Genomic DNA, 12212 nt, shown 5'->3' with positions numbered 1-12212 from the left:
ATCATCAGTGAATCTCGTAGTGTTGTTTCTTGTTTTGGTTATTCCGAATGTATATTTGTTTGTTGGTGATTGGTTTATGAGTAATGCGTTCTTTTCATATTTTTGAAATTGTTTCAGTTCGTTCTATCAGAATGGATGAAAAAGATGTCTCCGAGTAGGCAGAATGATCGTAAAATTCTATACTTGAGGGAAATTTGATTTATTTTCGAAATTTAAAGTCATTCCGAAGACCGCGATAAACATTTGCAGTAATTCTATAATAAAATAAAATTGTGAAATTAATACGTAACAATAATTGGAAATGCGTAAATACTAATTAGGAAATGCTTTCCGTTCTGTTTAACTCAGCCGTGGCTGGCATTATTTTGATGCAGCAGAAATGTTCGGAGTGTTGACATGTTTGCATCCCTCGTTCATTAAACGTCACGAATATCATCAAATCAGTCATTTTGTTCGTGGCGCTGGACAGCCAGATCGTTGACGTGAATATCACGAACTGGAGTCTATTTGTACGATCAACTAACATAAAAGTCGCGAATTTGAAACACGAATTTGCATAGAGATCGTTGAGTTTACTTTATACCATCAGTATAATCTGCATCCGCATGCAAATTCGTATCGCAATCCATGTATGACGCATTTCTAATTCAGCACTCACAGACATTGAATTTCCAAATTATCATTAACAAGTAGCGTTAAAATCCGATATTTTGGCAATGACCGTGTTAAACTTTTTGTCTTTAATTTACTGAGGTAAAACAAGATAAAAATGACCGAAATAATTCTTTTCTTGAAGCAGTTTGTGTTCTTCCCTCAGGTAAAATACAAGAAACAGAAAAAAGGGCAGAAGAACGGTCACCTTCGGCAAGAGCAGACACCAAAGCCCCAACAGCGGTATCCGACCCAGGACTGGGCTAACGGCCAGATCCTTAAAACGGCTCTTACGAACCCTGCAGACGTCATGCATCTGCGTCACCAACTGGAGAACTGCGTCACGAGTTCGCGCGATCGTCAGATGCCTACCGAACAGGCCGTGGCCATGATTAGCCAGCTGATAGAGTGCGACGACTTCGAGGACGTAGCAACCTTACGAAATCTTCAGGAATTGATGGACGCCAAGGCCGAACTCAGTGACAAACTCTGTCAGATTGGAGACAACATCGTCTACAAGCTCGTGCAGTGGACCAAGCGACTGCCCTTCTATACTGAGCTTCCTGTGGCCGTCCATACTCAGGTAAAGAAAATAAATAAAAAAATAACCTTCGTTCTTGTACTCGCAATCACATCAGCAACAAAGTCCCGTCCTGTCACCTTCGCACTGATTCTTTTTTGTTTGTTTGTTTGTTTCTTTCAATTTTTTGGCTGTCTTCGTTTAACTTTTGTTTCTTGTGTTTGCCGTTTATTCGTTCGCGATCAACAGCGTAGTTAGGCTTTGGCTTTTAGCTTCTTGTCAAATTCGTAGCTAAGAATCTTTTAAAAATATGTTCGTTTTGATAATTGGCAAAGTGGAACTTGCGCCCTTTTAACACCTTGGCTACTTCCTCAATGCCAACAAAGTCTTCTTATGCTACAGTTTGGGATTTCTTCTTCCCCCCCCCCCCACCACTGAATTTCTTTAATTAACACCAATGGGAATAATTTAATAGATTGCATTAAATAAACGCTAATTAATTTAACTGGAAAAATTTTAATGAAATATGCGGCATATATTTAATTTTGTAACACCAAACACGAAGAGGTTTTTACCATCTGATAGAAATAGAAACAAAACAAAGAAAAAAAAACTCTTCAGCAAATTCCAATTTCTTATTCAACATGGATTTACTAATGACTCCAAAAGGAAGACATTTGTAACTGGGCTTTTCTCTTAAAAACTTATTTCAGACTCTTCTTTTGGCCAAAACTATGAAATTAGCCTCTAACTTACAACAACGAAAAAAAAAAATCCTCCCCCCCGTAACAGTAACCAATTTGGAATCAAAATCTCCTAGAGATCGAATATTTAGCAAATGGCGGGACCCTCTAGAGCCCTAGACTCATAGTTCCACCGAACTTGTAGCAATTGAACCGCTCGACTACTGTGCTGCAGTTAATTCAGCGCTTTCTTGTAGCTGCTGTCCCAGGGGATCTTCCAACAGTCTTTCGTCATCCTGCAGGGTCGAACTGAAAATCGGGCGAACCAATTTCGCCACTCCTTTCATTCGGACACTGAACAGCCTTTCTCATCACCTGTGAATATAACCTTTAACTATTTTAAAAAAATGTCAAAGGTTACTTCTCTCTTTAGACGCGCGCAAATCGCCATAAGTTCAGCGGCTTCTCTTGCGCGAGATTATTACGTAATAAATTAATAGATGGCAGTAATGTCGTTTCACACAAATGCTGACCTCAAATATAATTCAAACATTCTTTTAAATAAATTAGTATGACGTTCTTTCATATTCGATATATTTTTATCCCTTTTCACAGGAATTCGTTCATCCTGCGAAAATAAATCCAGAAATCGGTTTAAAAAACTTTACACAAAATCGCACTCATCAGAAAAATTATCACGATGTGCGAGCTATTTTTTTTTAAATTTTGACATTTAATATTTTAATAAAAATAAAAATACCATCTCTCTCTCTCTCTCTCTCTCTCTCTCTCTCTCTCTCGCTTTTCTATATTTTTGTGCATTTTATTACCAATCTTCGGATATCCCCCCCCCCCTCCTCAATTTTGTATGTGAATTAAATCTGAAAAATTTTTTTATTATTTTTAGCATTCAATCTTATTTGGGTTTCTCAATGCAAATATTCCTGCAACCGTCAAAGGCCTGTTTATTCGTTGCTTTTATTTTTATTTTATTTTATTATTCAGCTCTAATTTTGAAACGCGATTATTGGACATAAAGACGTTTTTTTCCATTCTGGAGTTCGAAATACCTCTTTTGGCGTTCAGTATACTGTACGAAGTATTTCGCTATCTAAATTGAAATGCTTCGACGATCCGAGGCAATCGTATTTTATTATTTTTGATCCGACAAATTCATGAAGAAATATAAATAGCTATCCAACAAATAAAGTGCTTACTCAAATTGTAGAGGGTGTCTTCAAAGACACCTAATAACGTTTTAAATGTCGATTATTTTTATCCTTTGCCGAAATAGAATCCGGCTAATTTAATTCGTGTTTCACAAGGGCGGTTAATCAGTGAGAGAATTCCAATCATCCGAATTGCCCCTGCGTTTCATCATCGAAATAATGACACAGTCGGCACTTGAAACAGTTTCCTCGTTTTACGCCCGCTTTAAAAGAAACACGAGTCTGATGATCGCCATTTCGTACTGTTACAACGAAGCGGCGGACACCATTGCAAAAATGGGGTTGAAAATACACCCGAAGATTATGAAAAGTGTGTTGTTATTCGATTCAAAAGAGAAATAAAAAAGAAAATATAAGCCATAAAGTGCAAAAGTTTGCGTTTATGGATTGATGACCCATCTGGGGATCCACGAATGAAAATTGGATTAAAAAGAAACGAAACTGGAGGAAATTTTGAATTCAATGACAGTTATTTCATCGCCCCCTTTCTTTCAATGGCCATTCGCTCTCAATATCACCCCTTTTAGTACCTCGTTTCCAATTTCATAAATCTCGGTGACCGTTTTTATAGTAAGCAAAGTTAAACGATTCTTAGCATAATCAAATGGTGAAATTTCTTTTCGGTTTAAAATCCGAACCTATAATTTAATCAGTTTATCTCAATATTACGGTTTTATTCTTCACTAAAGCGATTCTATTTTGTATTGTAGCTCCTTACACACAAGTGGCACGAGCTGCTAGTACTCACCACCTGTGCGTATCAGGCAATCCACAGTAGTGTCCAAGAGGTATCGGATCCTGAATCAGAACTCCAGATGGAGATATCTACTGGACTAATGACTTTACAAAACTGCCTAGCGGCCATGATGGGTCGTCCTATTACTCTGGAACAACTACGGCTAGAAGCAGGCCCTCTAGTGGAGCATCTAGCCGGACTCACTGCCACGTTTCGGAGAATGGTTCTGTTAATAGAAGAATACGTGTGTCTAAAGGTGGTCATCATGCAGAGCCAGGGTAAGTCGTGGTGTACCATGTCAGTAAATGACGTTTGCAATATTTCCCATAGATAAAATGTTTTTGTTATTTCGATTAAAAAGTACATCATGTTAGCATATTTGAACAGTGTATAGTTTGGTTGGTGCCTTATAACTTAAGGACTTCAATGCCTCCAGAAGAGCTGTGGCTTTATTTCCTAAATATGCCAATGGCATCAATAATGTTGAATTGTTTTCGTATATTATTTCTTAATTTGTCTAGTACTTAGTTATCGTTAAATTCTTAAGCATTTAAATTAGCGAATCTTGTATAATATGTGTGTTTGTGTGCGTTTGGTATTCCTCACAATCATTCTTGTAACTAAGAGTAAATCTGACTCCAGCTAAAAGAAACAAAGTTACTTCCAAAACCTCACAAAAAATCAAAATGTTAATTTCTATGATATTTTTGGAAGTATCCGATTTTAAAATGTGCCTCGAAATCCTCTACACCAAAATTTCCATTTTGGTGTAGAGGATTTTGGGGAAGTGAGAGCGCATCGAAGTTAGGAGACATGGCGCTGCATTTAGTTCATAAATGAAAGTAGGAATCGATGTGTGTGTGTGTGTGTGTGTGTGGACTTAAACAAATATTTGTTTTTATCGATCTATTTCTATGGTAAAATGTTTGCATGATTTATCTCTTTTTGGAAATGATGGTGTTATTACAGTGGATTGTACCTTTAAATGCATACAGTAATTATTATTCCCACTATACTTAAGAACGGCTGTGCACTATGAGATGCATTTGAGAAGTGCTTATTACAAGGTGAATACGGGAGCAACTTCCAAAGTCTGCTTATTTGATTAGCTCACTTAATAGATGCACATCCTCGCTTTATTTTTAGAAGATCTAAAACTGTTCCCATTGGTCAGAGTTACTGATGACGTAATTCGCTTTTAGAGAAGAAGCAACCCATGTAAATACATCCTAATGACAGCGCTGTACTCGGCGGTGCGATAAATCAAGGACAAAAACCTAAGTCTGTCTTCTTAATGCTACTCTAAATTCCTCAGGTCAACACTAGAAATTTCGTAGCAATGGTATGCTTTTTTTTTTTTTTTGCCACCACTCTCTTCTGCAACAAGCTTTCGTGAAACTCATGAGACGTTGAAACATTTTGCTGGTCTCTTCACAGCCTTTATGGATTTTCCCCAATTTCTTCGTGATTGGGAAACTACTACTTTGCAATCACGCCTCTGGTACGTATTTTTCGAAAAAGAAGACGCGTTCTTGGAATTCCAAAGCCAAAGGCAAACCCTGTTTAAGTACTGTATTAAGTGGTGCTAATGTGAACTGAAATGACGAAAACAATCTTGAGTTGTGGTCCACCCTTGCCAAGATTTTGTTGCGACATTTTTGGCTAAGTAGACAGCTCCACCCGCAACCTACAAGCCGTCTGTTCACCTCTAAGCACGGATATTTGTGAAAGTCTTTAGGTGGTAACGGATTATCACTGCCTGAGGTGAGACTTCCATCTTGCTTATCCGATTTTTTTTTAATCTAGAGCACAGTTTCTGTATTATCTATTCAGTCCATTCACTCTTCTAGTATGAGATAAATTACCTTGTTTCGTAAACTATTTCGTAAGTATAATTTTATATGATATATGTAACTGGTGAGTGTTTTGAAATGCCAAACAGCATACATATTTATTACGAGCTTTATTTTTTTATTTATATACGCCAATATTATATCAAATTCTGACTGTCTGTCTAAATATATAAATTTTCTTTTCTTCTTTTTCTTTTTCTTTTTCCCACAGAAGACGTCCAAAGTCAGAAAGCACTCGAGACCATACAAGAACGCTACCTAACGGCCCTACGAGTATTCGTCGAGAACCGCTTTCCTGAACAACCAAATCGTTTTAGTGATCTGTTAGCTCGCGTGCCGGAAGTGCAGGCTGCAGCAACCCTTTTGTTGCAAAGCAAGATGTTCTACGTGCCCTTCTTGCTGAACACGAGCATCAGCAGGTAGCAATTCCGACGAGTGAATCCAGTGGGTTTTTGAAAGCAAACGATAGAGGGCGTTACTGTGATGATAACCGTGGGCAGTTTTGAAAAAAGTGACGGTGACCCTCTTCTCCTCCTAGAAGGCCATCTCGACTGTGATCCGACTGACGGTCCCTTTCCCCCTCCTTCCTGCTTCGGGACCAAAGTGACAATATCTTAGTGCTCAGGAGTGGCATCTCTCTCACCGCTAGAGGGCTCTCAGTGTAATGAGCATCGCGGGCAGCGAACATCAGCCTTAAACGGCGGGCCCTTAGCTAGTCAGCTGAGTCCAGTGGGTGGCTGTGTGAGATCGGAAAAGTACACGCCCAGGCCGGAAACTCTCTCCTGTGCAATACACGGACCGCAAAGAGTGTATACGACGTGCATAGACCCAAGTGATATTTCTTTGGAATAAGTTCTCCTTGGCCGAACTTTTAGCTTTATCTTCCTGCTCTGGCAGATTAAAGTAATTTACACCTCTCAACCAGCTTCCTCTGTCGTTCTTTCTTTACCTACAGAAAACAAATTCACCACTACACCGTTGTTATAATCAATGTTTAACACCTCTGAAAACCGCGAGGCCGTTATTTACCCCGGTGACTCTGGAAAATACGATGAATGCGATGTGCTCTCCTGAAAGTGTTCTCGAGAAACCCCTGTAAGTCACACAGGAACGACAACGCCCCTCGAGGTTTTCCTCCCACAAAACAGACAAACCAACCACAGCACATACATAATTGGCAGACTACAGATAGGATTAATTGTAGCATTAATTAGATTCCTACGAAACCAAGTTACTTGGAGCGATGACCATGGTATGCAGAAGATGAGATCGAAAGCTTCTTGGGAATTTAAAAAAAAAATCTACACCTAACTTAGATTCGGATGAAGATTGTTCTGAGCCAAAATACAGTTCTTATTTCGCATGATGAATGAAACAAGAAAGAAAGAAAAAAAAAACAGTTGAGATTTGTTTTCTTCAATATTTAATAATAACAATAATTCTCACTATTTATGTTGAGACGACTAATCCAGATTGACTTTCGTAACCATTATTTTACGATAAGGTAGTTAGTCTTATGGTTTAAGATTTTTTTTTGCATAAATTGTGTTCTCCTGTTTGGGAGAAAAACTCGATCCAGGATGAAATTCCCTGCGACCTCCATTTGAGACCGGATACTTCACCTTCAGTTGAAAATACCTGATAAAGGTTCTCCGCATCCTGGAATCGAGATCTTTTCAACCAATGGTCTTCGTCGAAACAGACAAAGCTACAGAATATTTATTGCACCAAATAAATGAAGATGCGTCTTCGTTTGAAAAGAAAACCAACTTTGGCTTTGGATCCATCGAATGTGTTCCCTGCCTTTGATCTACGCCCAAGTTTATCAGTGAAGTGTAAGAAATTCACAAAGCATATCGAGATAATGGATAAGATGACGAAATTTAGTTTAGTTTCTAAAGAAACCAAACTAAATTTTGCCATCTTATCCATCTTCTAAGAAAACTACAAGTCTGAAGAAAGAGACAGGAGGTGTGCTTAGATATTATTGTGAGACGTCAACGACCACAAATTCAGTCCCACATGCTGGAACTGGTTTTCCATAAATGGGTTCTCGTCTTAAAATTGCAACGAAATGGGAACAAGCTCGAGGAAGTAAAAGGCAGTTGAACTGTTCACTCTCCTTTGTTAAGTTTATTCAACCTTCCCTTTGCCGTGTGGGATAAACTTGACCTGTTTGCTGAACTAACATGCGATGAATGGTCTCTGTGTGAGTTTATTCCTCCCCTCCCCCTCCTGATATTTGATCCACAAGGAAAATATGTTAGTGTAAAGCTTTCATCACATCACTTGAAGAATTTTATCTCGGAGAATGGGAAATGGGTCTGCTTTTAGGACACTGAAAGGCGAAAAGTATTTTTAGTTTTATTGTATTTTTTTAAAAAATTGTCATTTTTACTTCCTAAATCAGGCAAGAAACTCAAGGGATTGGTTCAAATAAGATCTATTAAGAGGGTGATTCCATTGCTGTGTACAAGTTCGACTCTGGGTTTAATATGAACTGTCGCTCGACTCATTTTAAAATCGAGAAAAATTGCGGTACTTTTTGTAATCAATATTTCATGTAAAAAAACTACTTAAATTTCCAGTCCATAATATGGTTCCACGTAATTAACAGTAAAAATAAATGAAGTGATGTCGAATTAAAACCTAGAATGCGGTCATCTGGATTACATCAAGTTCTGGAAGTAGAAGAAGAAGGGGAAAAAAAAAAGCACGTGCAGTTTGTGGTTCCAAATTTTAGGGGGAAATCACCGCATATTTCTGATCTGGAAATGGTGTGAAACACCTGCTTGGGAACCACCGGAAGTTCACAAAATGTCGGTCAAGGAGTCAATTGAAACCCATGGTCACGTGTCATAAGAAACTCCAAAAGAGAGAGAGAGAGAGAGAGAGAGAGCAGGTGATTTGAGGTTCACCTGCGTTCCAAGCATTCTCTTATCGTAGGGAGAAGAGGTGGGGGGGTTAAGAATTGCGTTACCCCCACCTATCCAGATGATTGTTCAGCCTTTGAACTTTTCTCTACCGCAATATATTTAGCTTTAAAAAAAACGCCCCATTTTTTTCCCCTTACCGTTGAAACAGCAGCACGTGCCTGCATTCACCCCCACAATAACAATAAATCGAGTACGTGTACTTCCTGCCGTTAGCTGAGCGACTCGGCGTTAGGTAGCGCTCGGAGAAGAAAGTCTCACGCACAATGCAACCTTCCCTAGGCACTCGGCAGCAAAAGTAGGTCACTAGGCTATTCACCCCGGAGAACGGGGACAACCACTAGCTCGTGACCTCGCATTCATATCTCCGCAACATGTAAACAAGTTGGCGCAACGACGTTTTTTGAATATAACCTTCGTTAACGGATTGCAGTCGGGAAAGTGTTAGCCGAATTAGCGAGTTTCTCCTTGATCTTTCCACCAATGCCAGTTGCTTGTCTGCATGCGTCTGTCGCTCACAGAAATAGCAGCGAGGATTCGGCATTGCTAATGTCAAGGCTGGAATGTGTATGTGTAGAGAGAGATCAAACGAATAGAATGAAAGGGAGAAAAATCAATATCTTAGAAAGCCGATTTGAAGATCAAGTCGGTGTCTTCTGTATTCGCCATCATTAGGCGCCATCTTGGTTAAACAGTAATATTTGTGGGCGACGATCGATTTCTCCTTCACCGCTTCATTTAGAGGTGTCGCTTCTATTTATTAAAGTGCTTTTCATTTAAACTCGCTGTTTATTTATTTATTTTTGTATGAAGAACGAATACATGGAAACAAGGCTTGATGTTTTTACAAAGTTTGCCATTTTTACTCAAATAAAAAAGGAGGAAAAAAATGAATATTCGGTTATCATCTTTCTTTCTTTCTTTTTTGTTAAATAAGCAGTCGAACCCATCTCTTGTCATTTCGTCAGCAGGTTTGGTTTGGATTTTATGTTAAAAGAGGTCATCTAGTCTTGGTGTGTAGCTGTTGGGCCAATTACAGGTTCGTTGTTCAGGTCTCTCCGTATTCGGAGTCCATCACGTTATCATCAGTAAAGTTAAGTTCTACCACTGTCCTATCTGTAAACCCAAGTTCTTTCTGTTATCCTGTAAGCCGAGTTCTGCCCATTATCCTATTATACTTGAAAGCTAAGTTCTATCTTCTCCATCCATCCAATGCTCGTCCGCCCGAGATGGGTTGCTTCCCCTAATCAGTGGCTTCAGACAGCTTAATGAAGCCGACCTGCCAACTGTCTATTACATCCCTCTAAGGGAGTGTTTCTTAACGTGGGCAATTTGAATATTTGGGGGGGGGGATAATTAGAAAATAATGTTGCATTCGTCACCTCATCACTGATATACTCCAAACACTCACCATTGTCGGCGAAGGGGGGGGGGGCATCAAAATCTTTGAGGCGTTGATCCAAAAAACGTCGAGAAATGCTGCTCTAAGGGTAAGTACTTTATATGAGTGCATGTTCACTGGGTGGTCGCTTAGCCTGTTTGCTGAATGTTTCAGGAATGAAAAAACACTCCCGTGTGAGACTGGTAAAACTCACCTTCAGTTGAAAAGTCCTGATGAAGGTTCTTCGCATTCTAGATGGGATTCGAACTCATGTCTTTCCATCCAAAGGGCTTCCTTCGTCTATACCGACTGAGCTAAGGAGGCATCTTCTAGAGTAGCTACTATTCGAATTCCATCTCCTCAAACAACACACAATTACTCCCCCCTCTTCACATAGATCGTTTTTTTTTTGTTTGTTTGTTTTACGTGTCCATTCTACCGTTATACTGTGAATTTCGGGTTAGTTTTGAGGGGAACACAGTTTTTATTTTTCCGAATCTCGAGACTGGTTAACTCACTTTTCATTCAACGCCCGCACTCTCGTTTTATTATTTATGCGCGTGCTTTTCAGGTTACTAATAAGAATCGAACTGAGGTCTAACATTTCTAAAGTAATGTGCGAACTACGTACCTTGTGTCGTCGGAGGCTTTCTCTTGTGGGGGTAACCATCTCATTGTCTTCTGTTTAGAAGGCGGTGCTCATTCGCACCAGCGTAGATTCCCTTTTCCGAGTATCTGCATTAATAACAGCGGTAGGATTTGCCAATATGGGCCAGCTGGATTCAATGTACTGCACATCATGCCTGTCGGAACAAAGAAAGCTCGTTTATTTTTCTGGTCCTGACTGGTGCAGCTCCGAAGACGGGAGAAAGCGAGAGAGGGATTATTTTGCATCTTAAAATGTTTCTCTGGAACCGCGATAGGGAAACACAACGAGGTCATTAATCTTAAGAATGTTTGCCCATAACATCCGCACGCGATTGACAGAAGACGAAATATTTCTTGTTGGGTATTCTCACCTCCGGGACTGAACTGCTCATCATACGTACGAAGAGATTTCTGGATTCTACGACTAAGTAATTTCTCGGCATAAGTAGTTTCTCAGTTGGCTTCTATTAGTTTTTTTCTCACCAAAGATAAGGAGTTTTTGCATCTTACAATGATCTCTCTCTCTCTCTCTCTTTCTATATCCTGTTCTTTTGGTGGATGGACCTGTGGAAACGGGGCCCACTTTCCATTTCTTCCAATATTAATTGACCTTATTATTTAGACTCTAACTACCTTTTCTAACACCATTACGATATAATTTTGTGCATCTTTTAATTGTACTTGAGAATCAATCTCATTTCTTCTGTTGTAATTCGCCTTGATTTATCTCTTCAACGGTCCACATTTCTGATCCACGCCAACAGTGATCGTTACTGAATAAGCCGTGGGTTTCTTGTCTTTCTTATTCAGCGTGCTTTTAATTGTTCTTTGTTTTCGATAGAGTATTATCTACAATCCAAAGATAATCTAAATAATTTAACTGCGTCACTTGGTGGGAAGCTCGTTCCATAAATTAATACCGAATAAGAGAGAAATTTGACAAAAATCTAAACTAGCGGTGTACAAGACGGTGTTCAAGCGAACTATTGATCAAAGAGTTGGGTTAGAAATAAAACAGTGTTGATCCAAGACGACCACACGTGTGAGAATTCTTGAAGGCCTTGCATTACTTCATTCTGTGTTAGCAGAGCAAATCTCGGGTGGTACGATCACCCTTAGAAATTTCTTAGAAGATCTGATAACAATGGAGCGCTGACAAGTAATAAACTAATTTAGAAGAAAACTCTTGTAGAATATTAGAAATAATGTAAATTTAATCCTACAGTATTATCATATTTCCTTTACACCCCTTGAGGGCACATATCAGGAAATTAATGATGATGATGATCTATGTATTGAGAGGTTGTTACCTTTCCTTATTTTTGCATCTTTTTATTAGCTTTTTGTTTCTGTAGTAACGTAACTATGTGGTTGTGCATTATGCTCCATATTTTTTTCTCTCTATAGTTCATCAAAAACTTTCTCATAACCCACAGAAGATAAATGCATGTCGAAATTAAATTGTCTTTTTCTTTTAAGACATGAATATTATCTATAGGTAATATTTATTGTCTTGAACCGTTTTGTTCTTCCAAAAGCAAATTGTTTGCAATATTTTGGTCTTTTATTCAAAAGTTT

At 38.9% G+C, this 12212-nt stretch overlaps 1 protein-coding gene across 3 annotated transcripts in view; it reads left to right on the top strand.

Annotated features, from left to right (window-relative positions):
• LOC150110720 (uncharacterized) overlaps window positions 1-6593 on the top strand; it is a 302788-nt gene extending 296195 nt beyond the window's left edge. For all 3 annotated transcript variants that reach the window (XM_090395950.1, XM_090395941.1, XM_090395959.1), the window contains exons 5-7: window positions 818-1234; window positions 3794-4097; window positions 5884-6593. In XM_090395950.1, the coding sequence (XP_090252076.1) occupies window positions 818-1234; window positions 3794-4097; window positions 5884-6095 (933 nt within the window). In that variant the 3' untranslated portion in view covers window positions 6096-6593. The remainder of the gene's footprint in view (window positions 1-817; window positions 1235-3793; window positions 4098-5883) is intronic.
• Window positions 6594-12212: the final 5619 nt, after the last annotated feature.

Source organism: Typopeltis vanoorti, chromosome 1 (genome assembly GCF_054136105.1).
Source record: "Typopeltis vanoorti isolate ZY-2024b chromosome 1, IOZ_Tvanoo_1.0, whole genome shotgun sequence".
In the NCBI taxonomy this organism is placed as follows: domain Eukaryota; kingdom Metazoa; phylum Arthropoda; class Arachnida; order Uropygi; family Thelyphonidae; genus Typopeltis; species Typopeltis vanoorti.
The sequence above is the reverse complement of the archived record's forward strand: the minus strand, read 5'-3'. Positions and strand labels throughout refer to the sequence as shown.